Source organism: Hemicordylus capensis, chromosome 13 (assembly GCF_027244095.1).
Source record: "Hemicordylus capensis ecotype Gifberg chromosome 13, rHemCap1.1.pri, whole genome shotgun sequence".
NCBI lineage: Eukaryota > Metazoa > Chordata > Lepidosauria > Squamata > Cordylidae > Hemicordylus > Hemicordylus capensis.
The window spans coordinates 15998192-16020053 of NC_069669.1; the positions used below are offsets into that span (position 1 = coordinate 15998192).

General features: G+C 47.5%; 1 protein-coding gene across 4 annotated transcripts in view; it reads right to left on the minus strand.

Moving 5' to 3' along the window:
- TTYH3 (tweety family member 3) overlaps nt 1-21862 on the minus strand; it is a 118978-nt gene that overhangs the window by 40395 nt on the left and 56721 nt on the right. For all 4 annotated transcript variants that reach the window (XM_053275750.1, XM_053275749.1, XM_053275747.1 and 1 more), the window contains exons 2-7: nt 21431-21600; nt 12790-12901; nt 9403-9623; nt 8923-9018; nt 5575-5647; nt 3471-3546 (exon numbers count right to left, since the gene is read on the minus strand). In XM_053275750.1, coding sequence (XP_053131725.1) covers nt 3471-3546; nt 5575-5647; nt 8923-9018; nt 9403-9623; nt 12790-12901; nt 21431-21600 — 748 coding nt within the window. The remainder of the gene's footprint in view (nt 1-3470; nt 3547-5574; nt 5648-8922; nt 9019-9402; nt 9624-12789; nt 12902-21430; nt 21601-21862) is intronic.

Genomic DNA, 21862 nt, shown 5'->3' on the forward strand with positions numbered 1-21862 from the left:
AGACAGTTGTTGATTTGTTTATTATTTTGCGGGGGGGGGGGAGTCCGTGTTTCCTAAAAGTCTTCCAAATCGGAACATAGGAAGCTGTCTTAGACCATTGGTCCATCTAGCTCAGTATAATGATCTTTAGAAAGCCCCAAAGACCAGATACTTATATTGATCGGGTCCAATCCAATATTTGGATTGTGGAACACGCTCCCAATATCTGGCTGAGAAATGCGTCTCCCATGGATGTAAGATGATTGTCCTCCCTGGAGGCCTTCAGGAGAGCCTTTAAGACCTATCTGTTTAGGCTGGCTTTTAATGATATTTAGTTCCAATTGTAATTTTAACTTGCTTGTAATTGGTCCCTGATTGTAATTGTTATGTATTTCTGGTTTTAGTGTAAACTGCCCTGGTCCAGTTTGGGAAGGGTGGTATATAAATCAAAGAAAGAAAGAAAGAAAGAAAGAAAGAAAGAAAGAAAGAAAGAAAGAAAGAAAGAATTTCCAATTATGCACAGGCGTACCAAATCCCATCAGCAGAACTGACAACACCTGTTAAGAAGCTAGTGATGCAAATCATTTTTATTTATTTTATTGAAGTACACCACCACACATTTAGTTGTCTGCATCATGTGGACAAGCAGCCAGTTTCTGATGGGCCGCCTGTTGGTTAGAGGCCAATGGGCCCTGCTGGATCAGGCCCAAGGCCCATCCAGTTGAGCATCCCTCCTTATGCAGTGCCCAACTAGGTCATCTGGGAAGCCCACAAGCCCCAGGAAAGAGGGCAACCACCTGCTCTACTTGGTGTTCCGCGTATCTGGCAATCCTGATGGGAATATACAGTTACCAAGGATAGCAGCCATTGATAGCCCTACCCTCCATGAATTTGTCCAATCCACTTTTTTTGTTGCTGGGGTTCTTGCAAAGAGTACTAGATAGGATGGATATTGATCAGCTCCAGCAAGAGAATAATGTTCTACAGCAAGACTGAAATTTTGGGATCCTTTAAGTCACGACTAAGCTGTAGTAATGGCGAAAGGACCCTGAGCATGCACTCTTGCCTTAAATACACTGAAGGATTGCTGAGTCCCAAGAAACAAACATTGAAACAAGAAACAAACACTGAAACAAGAAACATACATTATCTGGTGGGCCACTGTGCGAAACAGGATGCTGGACTAGATGGGCCTTGGGCCTGATCCAGCAGGGCTGTTCTTATGAACAAGTCCAACTGAAGTTAAGCCTAACCCTTGCTCTATCAACATCAGGAGCTCCCAGACTTCCATCTCCAGATGTTGGACTACAATCCCCAAGGGCCTTTTGGCCTTTGTGGCTGGGGGTGTTATTGTTCAACAACACCTGGAGACCCAACGGTGGAAACCCCTGATCTACACAATTAAACAGCCATTTCACCATTTAATACTTCTGTGCTGATGGACTTGCATTCTGGTGTTCAAACATGCTACATATCCACATCTTGTGAAAAACAAGTCAGCAGCGGATTTTAAAGACATTTTTTTAAAAAATAGACATTAAAAGCAAAGCGGTGGGGAGGAAACAGATTTGACCTCCTGAGAGCTCTCTTACTTCAGAGCTACTGCTACATTTTCAAGGATGGGTGGAAAACACTGAATTTCTCTCTGTCTCATTGTTCCAGACTAACTGCCCAATTTGGTACGATGGGAAGCTGTGCACTTTGGAAATTAAGCTTCTAGCTCCTCTGCTTTTTTATTATTTTTTCCTCCCTCTCCCTCCCTCTCTCTGTGCCCCAGAACTATATAAAGCTGAGATCAACCCGCAGAAATAGAAACCACAGTTTTGCTGCGTGAATGAGTTTCTGTTGTTTATGTGACCATTGCACCAAATGCATTTCGATCTATTCATGCAGAAGTCACTAACACAGTATGGGTAGTTGAACTGTATTTCTGCAATTGTACTTCCCTCTTTAAAAAGAGAGGTCTAGCTGAATACTCTGCACAGTCCCCCTGGCACCATGTGGAGTCTCCGATACTCTGTCCCGTATCGGAGATGGGGGGTCCTTTAAAGGAAATGGAGCCCTCTTGAGTCCCTGCGCCATATTGGAAGGTGTGCAGAGTGTGCTGGGAAGTGTGGCCCTAGAGCTCTCAAGAGAGGACTCTGCCTCTCTTCAAGAGCCCTCCCAGCAACGAGAAAAGCGCAATGCCTCATGGAGGTCAGCACAGAGGGAAATGGCTCTCACGTGGAAGCTTTTTGCCAAAGCTTGAAAATTAATGAAGATCATGGTCCTTAGCTCTTCCAGGTTCATCATGGGATCTGGCCACAGTCCACAATTCTTCAAATATTCATCCACAGATGGACAGATGTCCCCACAGAAACATGACAAACCCTTCCATCAAGGGCACTTCCTCTTCTGGTGTCTGCATTTTCGTACCACATTCGCTTCCACAAAAACTTCCCCCATAGCTCTCCCATACCCAGATTTTGTAATCCACTACCCCTTTAACTGTCCACGAACTGGGGGCATGGGCAAATATGTCGGAGGCCAAAACAGAGGACGATACTGATAAGTTGGAGCCCAGCAAAGAAAGTGCAATCTCTAGCATTGTGACTCTGGAAACATATACAGTAAAAAGACCTCAGACTTCAGCATCGTGGTAACCGTTAGGTTCACTTTTATATTTGTTTAACGAAGTAAGCCTCCAGCTCTCATCATGGCCAGAAAGAGCTTGGGAAAATGACACATTTTTAGTCTTTAAAATTCAAATTGGTTCAACATGCCTTGGAGCAGAATTAGATCAATACACAAAAATACACATAATCTGAGCAAATACGTTTGGTTTTGTTATGAGAGAATCTAAACTGTTCAGTTCAGTAGTCTGGGCACTCAAAAAAGGACGTACAATCAATCAATTGTGCCTTTTCAGTGCGAATCATACTGAGCTAGATGGACCAAGGCTCTGACTCAGTATAAGGCAGCTTCCTATGTTCCTCTTCTATTATCTCGTTAACACAAGGAACTGGTCTTGTAGTAGCAAGCATGACTTGTCCCCTTAGCTTAGCAGGCTCTGCCCTGGTTGCATACGAAAGAGAAACTAGAAGTGTGAGCACTGTAAGATATTCCCCTCAGGGGATGGAGCCGCTCTGGGAAAAGCAGAAGGTTCCAAGTTCCCTCCCTGGTGGCATCTCCAAGAGAGGGCTGAGAGAGCCTCCTGCCTGCAACCTTGGAAAAGTCGCTGCCAGTCTGTGAGGACAACACTGAGCTAGATAGCCCAATGGTCTGACTCAGTATATGGCAGCTTCCGGTGTTCCATAGCACAGAAGTGAAATCTCCAAGAATATAAAATCCATCCATACTGCTTTCTTTTAGGAGAAACTCTTTTTCTACTGCTGGCTGGCCACGCCTAATCCACCATTTCCTTGCCGACAGGCATTTGCTCCATCCACGAACACCATCATCACTTAAAATCAACATGCACTCACTTATTACACTCCTTTCACACCCCTTACCAGTAGTGAGCACTGCGTTATCCTCCACCACTCTGGAGATGTAGACATCGGGATTAACACAGAAGTCACTGGAACCCTGGAGAAGAGGAGAGAACACAGAAGTAAAGAATGCAAAAGGGATTCATAGTTATGCACCTTGCAAAAAGTTTCTATCTAATTCCACCTTCAACCATGTCTTAGGAAGCAGGAGTAGGGAAGGGCAGGGAAAAGGACCCAGTTTACTTATTAGGACTTGGCGGGACGCTTGAAGAAGGCCATATTTGATGAAGAGTCCACCATCTGGACATGATGAAAAATGCACACACATGCCAGCAGTATGTTTGAGGAGGAGAGCTGGTCTTTTGGTGGCAAGCATGAACGGTCCCCTTTGCTAAGCAGGCTCTGCCCTGGTTTGCATTTGAATGGGAGACTACATGTGTGAGCACTGTAAGATATTCCCCTTAGGGGATGGGGCTGCTCTGGAAGAGGATCTAAATGCTTGCATGCAGGAGGTTCCCAGTTCCTTCCTTGGCCCCTCTAAGATAGGGTGGAGGGAGACTCCTGCCTATAACATTGGAAAAGCTGCTGCCAGTCTGGGTAGACAGTACTGAGCTAGATGGACCAATGGTCTGACTCGGTAGAAAGCACCTCCGTACGATCCTATGTTTGAATGCTCTTCCACACACAAAAATAAAAGAAAGAAAAAAACCTGCATGTGGAAAACCAGCATGTTAGAAAGAGTTCAGCAATTTTACACATGCAGGGAAGGGTGGTGTTGTTTTTTAATTGGGGAGCACAAGCACAAACACACACATTCTCCTGGAGCAGTACTGTCTAGGAAAGCTTTACCAATTATTCTGCTACATTACAAACTATCCCCAAAATGGGAAACCCAGTACTCTCTCTCCCCCACCCCACCCACATGCTCCAGAAGCTAATATAAAGAAAAACCCTATAACACACACAACTAGGGGTGTGCGTGGAACTGGTTTGTGCGGTTAGGTCCGAATTTGGACCCAATTTTGAACCGTGGTCTGCAAACCGGTTCGGTCAAACCAACCGGCTAGACTGACTGACTGAACCAGTTCGAACCGGTTTACCGGTTCGAGCACCTGGAAAGTGCAATCCGGTAAGGATTCCCCTCTGCTTCTAAAGGTAATAAAGCGGAGGGGAGCCTTTAAAACTGAAAGAGAAGGTGTTTACTGCCAGACCTGCACGGCAAATGGCCTCCGTGCATGTGCATGTGTTAGGCCATTTGCATGCAGCTGCCACCACTTAGGTGCTGGGGTAGCGCTGCACAGACCTGCTGATTAACACATTCTCTTTCCATTTTAAATACACCTCTCTTGCCGTCCCCCGTCCCCCTTTGGAAGCAAAGGAGAATCCTCACTGGATTCCCCTTTACATGTGCGTGAACTGGTGAACCGGACCCCGGACGAAACCGGTCCGGTCCGGTTCAACTGCAGACCAGACCCCTTCCACCGATCACGATCGAACCAGCCCAGTTCACTGCGGACCGGTTCGATCGCAGACTGGTTTGAATCACCCCTACAAACAACCCACGGCCAGAAAAACCTTCCATGGGACCCGTCCATGCAAGGGGATTTGCTACGAGTTCTTTATCGAGCAGCAAATAATGCACCTTCAGAGAAATTGGACAGTTGGTCTTGCAGTAGCGAGCATGTCTCTTTTGCTAAGCAGGGCCCACCCTGGTTTGCCTTTGGATGGGAGAACTACATGCGAGTGCTGTCTGCTGTAATACAAATACGACAGATATTTATATACCGCTTTTCAACCAAAGTTCCCAAAGCGGTTTACATACAGAAATTAATTAACTGATTGATTGAATGGCTGGCTGTCCCCAGATGGCTCACAGTCTTTATGGGGTTATAGCTCAGTGGTGGAGCATTGGCTTGGCACGCAGAAGGTGGCAGCATCTCCACAGAAGGCTGGGAAAGGCTCCTGCTTGAAACCTCGGAGAAAGCCGCTGCCAGTCAGTGTAGACAACACTAAGCTAGATAGATCAATTGTCTGACTCGGTATAAGGCAGCTCCCTATGAAGCCTGTTACACGCCCGCTCCGGTTGCCGTGCAAAGAGTGTGGATTTTGAATCGGGGCCACTTACCACCGCAACAGCCAGCTCGAGACCAAGGGACCCCCAGCTCACAATGAGGGCAAGCACCCCTAGAAGGCACACCCTGCAGGGGGAGAGCAGAAAGAGACAGCACTGGTGGATGCATTCATTGACACACACGCCTTCACCCCCGCCCCCAGTTACAAATTCAGAGTTCAAGGCAATACGGACAAGGGGAAGCTGTCCATCAATTGAGGCATCTGTGGCTGGCAATTTGAAGATGCTGCTGCTTGAGCAAGCACCTTCGCTTCTTCTATGGCCTTCAGATCAATGCCACACGTGACCCTCCTTTACAGGAAACCCGACACCAGGCCAGTTTTTAACAAAATGGTTTCTTGGCAGGCGGCATGGATGAAACCAGAGACTGCAGTTCAGCTTCTTTAGACTCTTCCTATTTTGAATCAATAGGAAGTGGTCCATCCTTCCCACACCCACGCACAATATCTGCCAGGCAACAATACACAGCCCTGACCGAGGAGGAGCAGAATGAATGGGCAGAATGTGAGCAAAATCCTAGGTAGGAAGAGGGGGAAGTCACTGTGTGGGAGGTTTCGCAAGGATAGCACTCTCATATATATTTTATACGAGTCATGTTTCTGGCCCTCATGGAAGTATGACGAATATGAATACGACAAATATTTATACACCCCTTTTCAACAAGAGTTCCCAAAGCGGTTTACATAGATATATACAAACGAATCAAACGGCTCCCTGTCCCCAAAGGGCTCACAATCTAAAAAGGAAACATAAGACAGACACCAGCCACTGGAGGGATGCTGTTCTGGGGATGGAAAGGGCCAATTGCTCTCCCCCTGCTCAGTAAAGAGAATTGCCATGTTTGAAAGGGGCCTCTCGGCTCAGTTAGCAGATAACTCACAAACGTCAATTTTAGTGCAGAATTCTAAGTAAACCCATGATTCCTCTCGGAACTACAATTCTGGATCTCTTCAACATAAGAAGAACCAAAATTTAGTATTATGAAGTGGAAATCGAACATAATCTTGGGCAGTTAAAAGAAAAAGTGAAATATTTTCAATTCAAGATCCCTTCCTCATATATACAAAAATTATTGATAAGCACAATGGTATACTTCACCTTAAAGTACCATATTTCATTAGCTATGCAGTCTGGTGCTATGTACCGTATTTACCTGAATCCAATACTAGGTGTTTTCCAAATTCTTTGATGTTAGAAATCAGGGAGGTTGTCAAATTCAGAACCCGCTTCCTTTCAGGTAAATATGGGTATGACCTGTATTTTTAAGAGGCTTATCTTAAATTCAGAGTCCTCTTCTATTTTGGTAAATATGGTATATTCACATTGCAACAAGTCCCACTAAGTTCCATAGGACTTACTGCCCAGGTGAAAGGGCACCTGACTGCACTTTATATAAATAAGTTTGTATCCAGAGAAGCCAATTAATTGCAGTGCCACAGAAACCCCAACGGTATAAGAGAGTGTTGTGAATCCTTAAATGTCATGCTCCAGCCCCATCTTGTGATTTCCCAAGTCATTTCCCAAGCTGGCAGAGGCAGAGCGACCGCCGGAAAGGGCCGTGAGGGAGGCGCACGAGGTGAAGTCATCAGTGCACCTCCGGAGGGGTACGGGTCAGAAGGGGAGGAGGGGAGATGGGGTGAATCAAAATAAAGAAGTGCATTGGCCCAATGGAAGTGAGTGGGAGGTGTGTCGCCTGGGAGGAGCTATATAAGGGGTTGGCCAGGGATGAGGGTTGGCTGGTGGAGTGTCTAGGTCCCCCAGGAGAGGGGCAGACACAGGGATCCTCAACAGCCAGAGCGACGGAGGAGGAAGAGGAGGTTGAAGCCTAACCTCCTCCCCGTCTCATTCCGATGCCGTAAAACCCTGACAAGCTCTGCCAGGTTTGGTGAGGAGGACCAACGGGGCACCTGTCCGGACACTAACCCAGGGTGTTAGAGGCTACTTCTGAATTGCGAGGAGAAGCTTTCAGTGGGATACACAATCCTGCAGCTACTTTTCTTGCTCACAGGAAAGGAGGCCAGAGACTACGAAAACTACTTGGGTATAATTCTTTGTCTTTCCAAGGTTAAAAGGGAGAACACACACTGGGAGAAACTCCAAATGTGTCAGCCAATGAGGTCTCCATCAATGAATCTTGGTACTTAAGAGAGCGCCTCCGTTGACACGTACCCTGCCATCTATTAAGGTCATCTGGGGAGCAGTGTTCCCTCTAAGGCGTGCACATGTGCTCACACGTTTTTGGATGTCCGCTCAGTTAATTTTATGATCCCGCTCAAGTTGAACCAGGAAGGCCCCACTCTGACTGCACATGCGCACACATTGCCTTGATACTTCTACTCAAAACAAAACTCATTCTGCATTCAGATGAAAAAAAATCAGAGAGAACACTGCTGGGAGGTCTGGTTATGGTGGCCGCTGACTTGTTTGGTAGGGATTGGGCCTTCTCTGTGGCTGCCCCAGGGGTCTGAAATATACTCCCTTTCAAAATAAGAGCTTCTCCATCTCCAGCTGCTTTCAAACAGGCCCTCAAGTTTACTCAGGCTTTGAGTCAAAAATTAATTTAAACCTGCTCAATTGTTTTTATTCTGTAAAATTGTTTTAACTGGTTTTTTTAAATTCTGTTCTTACTCTTCTTGTATTTTGAATCATGGACACTGCCTTGGGATACACACGTCAGGCAGTATACAAATATGACAGATAACCACGGTTGCCTCTAAGGTGTGCTCATGTTCACGCGTTTTTGGATGTCCTCAGTTCACTTTAGATCCCGCTCAGGTTGAATCAGGAAGGCCCTACTCTGAGTGCCATGCGCACACACTTCCCAGATACTACCGCCCAGAACAAAACTCATTCCGCACACAGATGAAAAGAATGAGTGTGATCACTGCAGATAACGACAGGCAGCCCAGAAAGGAGTGCGAAACAACTTCCCGGATGCAGCTGTAAGCTGTTCAGAAGATCCCTGTTTCATGACACCATCAGAACTGCCTTTCCAGTTGTGCAGAAGCCCTGGTGGGTCCCCGATATCGACACAGGGCTTCCCGTCATGTCGGCCAATCCCTTATCAGGGAAACTCTGGAGCAGGGGTTCTCAACCAGTGGAACTCCAGATGTTGCTGAACTGCAACTCCCACTATCCTCAGCCACGGGGGTGATGGGGGTTGTAATTCAGCAACATCTGGAGTTCCACTGGTTGGGAACCCCTGCTCTAGACAGTTTGACAGTGGCAAACACTGTGCTCTCGCAGAGTAAATACCACCCAGTAGTATATGTAAGGTATGCATAGCAGAGACCTGAAAAACTAGCTTACATTGAGATCTTCTGAGCTCTGTTCAGCACTTACCCCATAAGAATGGCCTTTGAGTTTCTGATAAGTCCAAACAGAACCAGCAAACAGATCAGGACATGGAACAGGAGGAGGCCCAGGTATCCCAGCCACCTGTGCAAAACCGAAAGCAACGACGGTCAAGAGAGACAATTACAGTCGACAGAAGAAACGGGCAAGGTTGTGTGAGAGGTGCCAGTACAGTTCCGAGACAGAGTATAAAAATGTACAGGATTTGGGGAAATGAACAGCACTGGTGGAAAGGTTTAATTGCTATTTTGGCTTGAGTCAAGAAACAAATAATTATGGTAATTAAGCTCCGAGCTAACAATACTGGCCCATGCTCAAATGTTTTTCTGCTGGGGGTGGTGGTGGCTCTAGCTCTCTAAATTATACCACTGGGTTGAGCAGGAAGCAAAAGTCTGACACTGCACACATTCCAAACCAAACAAGCCCCATCACAAGCAGCAGAACGACACCAGACTACGCCCCGCTCACCTGTACCAGTCATACAGGTCTATACGAAGGGCTAGCTCCTCCAGAGACACCTCTTCATTCTTCCAGAAAGGAATCTCGGTTGTCTGCCTCACCAGCTCATCCAAGAGTCCCTGGAGCTTTTGGACGACATGCAGGTAATCCGTCTGCTTGGAGAACATCTCTGCAAGGACCACCAGGTTGGGCTCTGCTGTCTGGTTCAGAGCAAATGCAGTGTCGAGCACCTGTGGATGAAAGACAGCTGACATTTAATAACAAGATCCCCTTCAGTGCTCCCTGTACCGGGGATTTGTTGACTACAACCCATCACTGGGCTCGGGAGGAGAGCTGGTCTTGGAGTAGCAAGCATGACTTGTCTCCTTAGCTAAGCAGGGTCCACTCGGGTTGCATATGAATGGGAGACTACATGTGTGAGCACCTTAAGATTTGGAAATGTTTGAGGTTTTCCCCCAGTGGACACTGACAAAGATGCTCTGAGGCTGTCAACCAGCTGCGGTGCGAGGGGCTTGCTTGCCCCAATACCCGCCTCTCTCACGCACACCCAGCAATGCATGCAAGCTAGTCATCTCTCCCATCCAGTTGTAAGATATTAGGATTAGCAAAGCAGGAAGCGCGGCTTGCTTTGCCTCTCTTCCATGCCCATGGCATATCTCAAAGGGAACAGCGCCTTTGCCCTATAAACGATGTCTTTTACTGTCCCTTCTCCAACGTGATTGGGGGGAAACCATTGAGAAAGATCACAGATAAATTCAAGGGCTCGGATATGGAATGTCTGATTGGCCTTCTTAAAATGAGCAATCCCAAATGTTAGCTGCCAAGTTGCCACGTTCGCCTTGCTTCCCTTTAAACTTAGAAAGAAATTTACACCTGTTGTGCTTTGTCCCAGACTGCAGTGCTGGTCTCAGCCGAACTAATTCTCTATCATTATTTGCTGAATTGCATTGTATGCTAGGTTGTGTTTTGGCCCTTCTCCAATAATGATAAATAAATAATGTTGTATTAATAATAATAATTATTATCATTATTATGACCAGTGGTTACAACAATGAACTTATCAAACTTTTTAAAAAGCAACTTAAACTTGTCTCTCCTCCTCCTCCTCCTCCTCTAGGATGCTACCTTCATCCCACCACATGCAGCTTCATGGGAAGGACCAGCTATTCCTTTATGCCTGTGGTACTCAACCCGTGGTACTCCAGATGTTGCCGATATAATGATATTTATATACTGCCCCAAACCCGGGTCTCTGGGTGGTTTACAGTGAAACAGCGCAAATTAAAACAAAATCAAAACACTAAAACAATTTAAAACAATGTTAATGTCCGAGGTCAATTAAAGGCCTATGTGAACAAGGGTGTCGTAACTGCCTTTTGCTGGAGCGCCTTCCAAAGCCTCAGGGCAGCAATGGAGAAGGCGAGCTGGTGGCGACTGCAGAATGAATTGTAGCTGGGGATGATGGGAGTTGTAGTTCAGCAACATCTGGAGCGCCACAGGTTGAGAAGCCCTAATTTCTGGAAACCCACTCAAGTGAAAGGTACCCAATTCAGCTTTGCTCAGGGGGTGAGGGCAGCGTGACTGAAAAGGATGAGGTGGGCCCCAGGAGGAATCCATTCTCTTCCCCTTCCTGCTGTGGCAAGGAACTGCACAGTACCTCTAGTGACTGTTGCTGGTGTCTATTTTATGGTTCTTTTTAGATTGTGAGTCCTTTGGGGACAGGGAGCCATCTCATTCATTCATTCATTCATTCGTTCATTCATTATTTCTCTCTATAAACCACTTTGGAAGCTTTTGTTGAAAAGCGGTATATAAATATTTGTGGTGTTGTTTTGTTACTGCATCATGTCCAGGGCCAGGGGTGGTAAAGCTTGAACTGGGTCTACTACAGACCACTATGGGGACCAAAAGCAGGCTGTACATCAGGTCAGAAGAGCCACAATTTGAGATTTCTCCAGTTCAGTAGCTCTTGACAGAGGTGTTTTTGGTAGACACACTCCGGATTGATGAAGCTAAACCTTCCTCAGATCCATCCTAGGCTCCAACTCACTCCAACACGGGCATAGGTCATAAGATTACTTTTCTGTGGCCGGATCCACTGAGAAATTAACCAGGCATGCATTCTGAGTCCACTGGTGCAAAACAAATATTCTGCTAATTGTGAAGCGGGCATTGAGAGATACTGGCTGACACCCAGAGCAATGAACCACGTGGCAAAAGGATGTTGCGCAAAAGCAAAGCTGTTGTGCTGGCTGGTAATGCGAAGTCTGGAGCTTGTAGACTCAGCGTTGTGCAACTGCAGTGCACCTCATTTGTTTTAGTGGGGACATTTGCACAAGAGTGCAATCACTATACAATTATGGAAATCCCTGGCTTTTTCTAAGTTAGTATCTTGCACTCAGGCAAAGCTGCTTGCTCGATTGGCCGTTCATGGCTCTGGATGTCAGCTGCAAGAACTCCACTGAGATCTCTTCAGAAGCAAGGATCTTCCCGCCCTTAAAGTTGGCTACCTACACTGAGCCTTGGACTACAGCGGGCTGTCTTTGCATGGTCCAATGCCCTGGTATCTCCAGTGAAAGGACTGCAGGTGGCAAGACAGGGAAACGTCTCTCCTTGAGACCTTCACACCGCCATCAGGAGTCCAAAGAGATACCACTGGGCTGAATAGATCATTGGTCTGACAAAAGTATAAGGCAGTTTCCTGTGTTCATGATCAAATGGTGCAGCTGTAAATTTATTACGGGTACTAGTGAGCAGGGTTCCCCCTGTAACAGGGATCCCCAGATGTGGTTGCCTACAACTCCCATAATCCCCAGCTGCAGTGACCAAAGGTGGTGGTGATGGCCATAGATCTTTGTTGACACTGTTGTTGACTACAGCTCCCATAATCCAAGTGTTGTTGCCTACTGATATGGCACAAGAGAGGGTGTGTGTGTGTGTGTGTGTGTGTGTGTAGAGAGAGAGAGCAGGGCTGCTCAACTTTAGCCCTTCTGCAGATGTTGGCCTACAAGTCCCATAATTCCTGGCTACTGCTTTCTGTGGCTGGGGATTATGGGAGTTGTAGTTAAAAAGGAAAAAAAGCTGGGAGGCCTAAGTTTAGCGGGGCGGGGGGAGGGAGGGGGAGAGAGAGAGAGAGATCAGCAGCACTCAGAAGGGAAACCATTAACATGCAGCAGCATGAAGCATACATAATCGTGGCATAACATTCCTTTATTTCACTTGCTTAGATATTTTTAGAAAAGTAGAGGGAATAGAAATGCATCATCCTCAGTTAATGGAAGCTGTCAAGGATGGGTTGTGAGGTGGAGAGGAAGAGAGAGGCAGATATCCAGGGGGGGAGAGGACCCGAGGACAGGATGGCGTCATCATCTCCGCGTCCAGCCTGCCTCCACTCACCCGGTCCTGGACCCCCGCAACCGTGCGGTTGGCGTGCCGCAGGGAGTAGGTCAGCCGGTGAATGCCATCGCTGGTCTCCCCGTTTCCGTAGAAGCCAACGGCGATGCCAGCACTGCGGAGAGAGAAAACGTGACAGACGAGCACACGTCAGTCTCGATAGGCAGCTGCAGCTTGAAAAGCCAGCCTGCTCCTCCTCCTCCTCCGAAGTTCTCCACAGGAAGGGCTGCAGCTGGGCAATTATCATCCCGACGGACGGCACAAGGGAGTGAACTTGGCGGCTACTGAGGAGGAATAATGCGGTTTCCCCCTTTTGCTTCCCTCAGCGCCGGGTTCTGTGCCCAGTACGGTGCAAAACACCCACCCATTAAAAAGGGAAATATTCTACTCACACGAGCACTGGCTTAAGATCACGAGGCCGTTCTCACGACCAAAGTCGCGGATGCCGGAGGAGAAGGCCTGCCTCCTCTCACACGAGCGGAGCCCAAAGAGGGCTCCCCTGTCCGCATGTCCAGATGAGTGGCAGGCAGGGGCAAGAGAGCCGAGCTGTCAGATACCCCACAATCCTCCTACCTCAGTTATAGCTCGGGTTTAAAAGCAGGGCTACCTGGGGGCGGGGCGCCAGGATGGGGAGCGATCCCAGTGCTGCACACGACCAGCCCTACCTGGGGTAGCATTCTCCTACCCCGTAGGGCTGGTCGTGTGGATGGCCTCAGTGACTGTCTGCTTGCAGGGAACCCGCTGAAAGCATGTAGAAAGGACGTACAAGGGCACACCACCACTTTCTTAATGTGGGTGCTGGACAGCCCTGTTTCGCCCCAGCCAAACTGAGAACACCTTCCCTCTCAGCTTCACATTTCAAGGGAAGGTAGGAACATAAGAACAGCCCTGCTGGATCAGGCCCAAGCCCTACAAGGTCCTGTTTCCCACAGTGGCCCACCAGATGCCTCTGAGAAGCCCACAGGCAAGAGGTGAGGGCATGCCCTCTCTCCTGCTCCTGCTCCCCTGCAACTGGCATTGAGAGGCATGCCTGCCTATGTCAGGCAAAAAGAGGACCATCCTCACTGATTGCAACTGGCCCTTTAAAAAAACAAACACCTTCACCCATGTGGTTTTTGGTTAGCAATATTAATAGGATGTGGTCACTTGGAGGTGAAATAATGGGCCAGACGGGAGATAAATGCCACAACTGAAGAGACAATTGTACCCAATGAGAACGTTTCATAAATGAAAAATACCGCCGTTAATTGATAAAGGTGGGCCTTCACTGCAGCCCCTCTCCCTAATCCCAGAGGAGACCCACCAGCCATACAAGTCTCGGCTTTACAAGCTGATGCTCCAGTGACAGCAAGGTATCTTTAATTACAGGAATTTTACCAGCCGAGCCCTTTAAATAAAAACACAAAACCCACCCTTAACAATACTCCTGAGGATGAGTTAATTTGCCCATCTAATTACCACCTTATTCTTCAACATCAGGAAAGTGCTATTTCGGGGAGAGCTGTGGAAGTCATATTTCAACAGCTGTTTGCACATTCTGTCTGCCAGAGATGCAGGAGGGTCCTAGCTGTCTCCCAACTCGACAGTGCACAGATTCCATCTGTCTTACTCCCCATTCCCATGGCCCCCAGTTCCTGTCCTCTCGCTCCCCGGATTGGTGCCTGAATACCAAGACGGTTCCCCAGTTTCCCAACAGAACAGTCACCCCAGGGTTCTGCAGGGAAAGGACAGCTGGCCTTTTGGCAGCGAGCATGAATTGTGGAGAGCTGGTCTTGTGGTAGCAAGCATGACTTGTCCCCTTTGCTAAGCAGGGTCCACCCTGGTTGCATATGAATGGGAGACTACATGTGTGAGCATGGTAAGATAGTCCCCTCAGAGGATGGAGCCGCTCTGGGAAGAGCATCTAGGTCCCAAGTACCCTCCCCGGCTTCTCCAAAATAGGGCTGAGAGAGACTCCTGCCTGCAACCTTGGAGAAGCCGCTGCCAGTCTGTGAAGACAATACTGAGCTAGATAGACCAATGGTCTGCCTCAGTATATGGCAGCTTCCTATGTTCCTAATTGTTTCCTTTGCTAAGCCTTGGTTTGCGTTTGGATGGGTAGCCACGTGAGCCCAGTAGGATGTTAAGTAACACACCAGTAAGGGCTGGTGTGTTACTTGGGTTTGTCGACACCTGGAAGCGGCAGTGAGTTCATTCCACCCCCTCGGCCCTGCAGGCAACACTACTTAAGGGAGGCACCTTGCCAGAGGCGTGAGCCGAAGGGCAAGAGCCAAAGGACCTCTGGCTAGTAGCCTGAGGCACAGAGGTTGGAGAGCGGCAGTATCGCGGGGGAACATTTGGGGTCTGCAAGGATGGTGACAACAACGTGCCTTTGCAAGCAGCCTTGCTCACCAAGCAACACACTGATGCATTCAGGAATCCACTTCCTTGTGCTCTGCGGGGGGAAGAGGACTTTCCTATTACTAGTCCCTGGACTACTAATTGTACTTTGCCTTTTAATTCTGTCCACCTGTGGTGTTCTAGCATGAGCCTGGGAGAGCAGGGAACAGTTTCTCGGGTGCTAGTTATTGCCTTTAAAGCCCTTAATGGCTTGGGCCCTGGAGACCTGAAGCACCGCCTGCTCCCAAAGGTTTCTGCCCACCCAACAAGATCGTCAAGTGGGGCCTTTGCTCCGTGTGCCGACACTGAGAGAGGCTATACCAGGGATTCTCAGCGTTGGGTCTCCAGATGTTATTGGACTTCAACTCCCATAATCCCCAACCAAAGGCCACTGGGGCTGGGGATTATGGGAGTTGAAGTCCAACAACATCTGGGGACCCAACGTTGAGAATCCCTGGGCTAGACAGTGGTGCACACAGGACAGGGCCTTCTCTGTTGTTGCCCCCAGACTTTTTTCCTCAGGCATTTTACCTCCTAGAGCAGGGATTCTCAACTTGTGGGTTCCCAGATGTAACTGGACTTCAGCTCCCATAATTCCCAACCAAAGGCCACAGGGGCTGGGGATTATGGGAGTTGAAGTCCAACAACATCTGGGGACCCAACGTTGAGAATCCCTGGGCTAGACAGTGGTGCACACAGGACAGGGCCTTCTCTGTTGTTGCCCCCAGACTTTTTTCCTCAGGCATTTTACCTCCTAGAGCAGGGATTCTCAACTTGTGGGTTCCCAGATGTAACTGGACTTCAGCTCCCATAATTCCCAACCAAAGGCCACAGGGGCTGGGGATTATGGGAGTTGAAGTCCAATAACATCTGGGGACCCACACGTTGAGAAACCCTGTCCTAGAGGCTCTAGGTTTCTCAGCTTCCTTGCATTTGTTTCTTTTTCATTGGTTCTTGGCGTTTTATGGTTTTAATGTTTGACTGAGGTTCCTGCCCGAAACAGGGAAGAGCTGCTGCCAGTCAGTGTAGACACAGAGCGCTCACAAATGCAGCATTTGGACTAGAGTGTTGGTTCTCAAAGCGGTATTTAGCAAGAACCACAGATAAGCCCAATCAGCATGGCTGGCGTCTTGCAGGTCTGTCCGTAGCAGAGATGGATTCCGTACAAGTCAACTGAGCAAGTTAGTGCCTCTGTGGCCGCGTCACAACTCCCTGGTGGCTGCATTTGAGAAATTCTGGATGAGCACCATGGGCATGACCATCAAACAATACAACCCCTCTGGAATTCCTCTCAAAATCTGAGGCAAGCAGGAAAAACAACAAACCTTAGTCACAATAAAGAAGGCATGTCCTCACGTTACGCTCTGGGTGCACAAGCATTCAAAGTACAAAACCTGGGATCCGTAGCAGCTCCCCAGAGAAACAAGGGTCAGGAAACAGGGGTAGACGTAAACAGGGGTCCCATACTTACGGGAGACGTAGGTTTGGGATGGTATAAAAATATGTTAAATAAAATAATAAATAGATGAGGAGTCCCAATTTCAGAGAGAGAAGACGACTAGCTAAACTCTGTTACTCGACAGCCTCCTCAATCAACTGGAGGCTCTCCAGCTGTTTGGACTACAGCTCCCATCATCCCCTGTGACTGGGGATGATGCAAGTCTAAGACCAACAACAGCCACCCTGGATCTATTGTCTCCCTTCTCTGTTATATGAGAACTGCAGAAGGTCAAGCGAGCTTGATAGGCAGTTTAGAGAGAACTCGGTGCTTTCAGACCAGTCAAGATAGGAGAGATGCCCATTACATAGAGCAAAAAAGGACTAGCAGAGCATCAAAGAAGTGTTAGGGTGGATCTGCTTGCTCGGAAAATCAAGGTGCCTGGTGTTGCGAGACTGATGGGGAAGAAATGGACGGCACCTTGGAGCAGTTCAATGGGACGGCAAGTGAATCAACAAAAAGGCAACACATCTGAGCAAATTACGGAGTCCAAAAGTACTTCCTTTTGTCGGACCTTAATTTCCCAGCCTTCAGTTTCATGGGAAGACCCCTGGTTCTAGTCAAGAGGGAGAAAAGTCTCTCTCTCTACACCGTGAATACATTTACAGACCTTGATCATGCCTCCACCCCGGTAGCCTTCCAAATTAAAAAGCCCCAGATGATGTAGCCTAGCCTCATAAGGAAGGTGCTCCAGGCCCCTGATCATCTTGGTTGCCCTCCTCTGCACCTTTTCCAGGTCTACAACATCCTTAAGATGCCAGTTCTGCATTCACAGTGGAGTCAGCATTTACTTTGTCCTTCAAAAGTGAAATATCTCATGCTGGATGAAAGACTTGCAGGAGACGGGGTGCTTCTCACAGCTAAAGGTGCCGAGATCAGAAATGGCCAGCAAGACAGCTGGTTGAGGTTTGTTCTTTGGATGCTGCTGTTCAGCCTTTTAACAAATGCCATTTACAATCCACAGAGGCATCAAAAATTGTTCTGTGGACACACAGAGGTCGCCCCTCTTGTGTTGTGCAAGAGCTCCTCTGAAAGCAAATCCATCTCAAGTGTCTCTGTTTGCAGAGTAGCACTTCTGCCCGTCTCAATACAGGCTCAGAAAAGGGCTCCAAGAAAGGTGATGTGTGTCTATTTCCGAAAGAGCTGGAAATGTTATCCATATGGGCATGTAACTGGAGCACCTGTAGGTGAATGGAGGTACCGGAAGACTCAGGGTAATGGGCAAATTTTCCCAAAAATCTAAAGCGGGGGAGGATCTAAGTGGGTAAAGGAAAGGGCAAAATTGCTCCTATGTAACTCAGTGGAGCGGAATGTTTGTGGATTAAGGGGACACTTAACAGACAACCTGGTGGGCAGAGCTAATGGAACTCAGTGGCAAGAGGAGGGGAAAGGAAGATTTGAACAAAAAGAACAGAAAGATTCTTGGCTTGCAGAATATTCTCTCAGGACAGTCACAACAGGACAGAAAGGAGCTTGGACTACCCGCCAGTGCGAGCCCCGCAGAAAGCCAGAAAATGGAAAAAATAAAATAAAATTTGCACATGAAATAAACATGCGAGCATGTGCACCTTAGAGGGAACACTGGTCAGAACTGATTCCCCTACTGAAATAAGAGTTTCTCCATCTCTGGCTGTATTTAAAAAAAAAAAAAAAAAACAACCCTTAAGATGTGCCTGTTTTCTCAGGCTTTTAATTAATTTTAATTGGTTTTCTATTATAAAAACTGTTTTAATCATTTTATCTTATTTTATATTTGTTGTTTTTTAACTTTTATCCCTTTAACCCAGGGATGCACGTTAGGCAGTATAGAAATATGTCAAAAACAAACAAACAAACAACCATCATTACCAGCCACAATAAATTGTGGCTGGGAATGATAGGAGTTCTAGTTCAACAATATTTGAAGAAGAAAAAACAATTAAGGTTTTAATTCGTGGATGATTTTTAAACTGTTAAATAGTTTTAAGTTCTTGTATATATTTTAACTTGTTTTATAATATTGTTAACCGCCCAGAGACGAAAGTTTGGGGCGGGTTACAAATGTGTGTGTGTGTGTGTGTGTGTGTTTGTGTATATATATGTATATGTGTATGTGTATGTGTATATATATATATATATATATATATTTATTTATTTATTTATTTCTGGCCTTGGGCCGAAATAAACACATACATACATACATACAATCAATAAAATGAAAATAAATTAAAATTAAATTAAATTAAAATATTTGGAGGGCCAAGTTTGCCCACCCCTGTCTAGAAGTTGGAATGGAATCAAAATGGCATTTCCATTTTCATATGCTTACAAATTACCTTCTGAGTGCCTGATAAGAAAACCTTCCTGTTTAACACATGCCGAAAGTGTCCCCCGCCCCAAATCCCTGTTGTTTCCTCTTTGCAATTTAAATTCACAGGCTGCCCTATCCCATGAACTTGAGGCCAATTACAGCATCTCTACATAGAGGGAATAATTAGTTGTGTGTGCCTGGAATACTTTTCCCTTGGGGTATTCACTTGGTCCCAGTTTGCATGTCATCAGCAGTAGCGCAACTGCTCCCAAACTACCCTGGGTAATGTCTATAGTTTTCCATCCCTGCTTAAAGAGGATGGCGTCATTCTGTATCATGCTGGCAACATCACGGTGCTGCAATACAGCTTAATCAAGCGAGCAGATGTAGATGCTCCCAGCCACTGCACAAAAATGTATGAATGGAAACTAAAACGGAGGAAGCCTAATTTCAGCACATGAGCCAGCTGGAGTGGTTGGTGCCATCTCGGGGGGGCAAATGCTTGTGGTGATTTTTGACAAGGGCTGCACCCCTAGAGATGGAAGAAAGATGATAGAGACCACATGTGAGCACTGGAAGAGATTCCCCTCAGGGGATGGAGCCACTCAGGGAAGAGCAGAAGGTTCCAAGTTCCCTCCCTGGTGGCATCTCCAAGATAGGGCTGAGAGAGATTCCTGCCTGCAACCTAGGAGAAGCCACTGCCAGTCTGGGTAGACAGTCCTGAGCTAGATGGACCAAGGGTCTGACCCCTGGGCCTTGGGCCTGATCCAGCAGGGCTCTTCTTATGTTCTTATTGTGTGTTGTTGTTTCTTGTTTACACAGTCAGACAGGTGTTATTGACTGGTTTGTTTTATCCAGACATCGAGTCCTTCCCAAGGACCTGGGATGGCTGAATTTAATTATCAATACTGTGGTTATTATTATAGATATCATTGCAAAATATAGGCTCTGCTGTTTTAGATGAGAGCTGGTCTTGTTGTAGCAGGCACAACTTGTCCCCTTAGCTAAGCAGGGTCCACCCTGGTTGCATATGAAAGGGAGTCTAGAAGTGTGAGCCCTGGAAGATATTCCCTTCAGGGGATGGAGCTGCTCTGGGAAGAGCAGAAGGTTCCGAGTTCCCTCCCTGGCAGAATCTCCAAGAGAGGGCTGAGAGAGATTCCTGCCTGCAACCTTGGAGGAGCCGCTGCCAGTCTGTGTAGACGATACTGAGCTAGATGGACCAAAGGTCTGACTCAGTATATGGCAGCTTCCTATGTTCCTATGACTTTCAGCATTCAGTGGGGCCATTTACACGATCTGCCAGGTTGGTGGGCAGAAGGCTTCTAAAACCGTGCCTCCCCAACAGACGATCATTGCTAACCGGGTGGGATTGCAGAGTGCGCTCCCACACTATCTCTGATGCTCTGTGCATCACAGATCATTGTGAGGCCGGGACTCGTCCTGGCCCCCAAGAATCCCACAATGCATTGCTGCACGGGCGGTGGGGATTTCCCCAAGGAGCGTGTGCCCTAGGCACCCGTCTCTGCAAGCAGCTCACGCTGACACACGATCCCAGGAGCCGCCCTGAACCTCAGCTAACAGCCGGGCTGCGGTGCTGAGTTTAGCGCCGCCGGGATCTTTCACGGATCCTGGCAGTTCTTGCGGGCAGCCAAGCCCAGGATCGGCTGCTTAAACCTGGGCGTGGCTGCTCATGAGGACACCTTCCGCGTCTTCTCACGCCTTTATTGTCCTGACCTTCGGGCCTGCAGTAGCCAAATCTGCAGGGGTGTTTTGAACGCTTGTAAAAGTGCTTTGAAAAAACACACAATAACTACGATGAAATGTTATCAATGTTGTCAGAGAAATGGAAACGGAAACGGGCAGGCATGTCCTCCAAAGATTACTGCATGGAGAGAGTATAACAACTGGTTTGTTGTTACCCTAACCCTGACACTTCCCTCTGGGCAAAAATAGCGGCAATATTACCTTCAGCGTTTGCGGGGAGGTATAAAGAAGGGCTGATAACTCACACAGAAAGCTGTAAGTGCACCAATATTAGCATGTAATAATGCTATCTCTTATTTTCTCTCTCAAGGGTGGTAGACATTGCTAAAGATCACTATGAGCATTTGGCCTGGCTTGTGGATTATTTTCCAACTCAAAAGATGACCTTGCCTCCCACAATTCCATTCTGTCCTCCTAGGAGTGCTTAAAACTCTACAGGTAGACCCAAATCCAATGTAAAAATAGCTCCATAAATGGGTTCACCGCAAATCTACACTGACTTAATCAGCATCACGCACCTGGATTAGGGAAAGACCAGATGGTTATTTACACTTACTGGGAAGTTTAAAGAGAATGCGATTTAAAATGGAGACAAATAAAGGGTAGGTTTGAACAGCTACACATTTTGAGCAAATAAACGGATAAGGCGGCGGCAGTGGGTGAGTAGGAAACTTCGTCCGTTGTTTGGGATGGGATCCGGGGGTCAGGCTCACCTGCAGACTAGCGTTGCAATGATGACACACCAGGCTGTACAGCAGCAGTCTGCATTCAGATGCTCTTCACTTTTGCGTTGGCGGCAACACAGCCAGAAAGAGTAGAACAGGAGGAAGAGGAGATCCAAAGCAAGGCAGGAGAGAGCAATGCCACCCAACAACAGCAGGGCCTGAAAGAGAGAAGAAATCCAGTTAAACAAGAGGCATTTCCAGAGCAGGAACACACAAGATGCAACGTCCGAAGCCTTGAGGTCCAGTCTCCATGGACGCTAGGACTACTTCTTAGGGGTTCTCAGCCTTGGGTCTACAAATATTGTGGGCCAAAGGCCATTGTGGCAGTGGAGGATGGGAGCTGTAGTCCAGCATTTGGCAAGGGGAGATGGGAGTTGTGGTCTAACACCATCCGGGAACACAAGGCTGAGCACTCCTGGA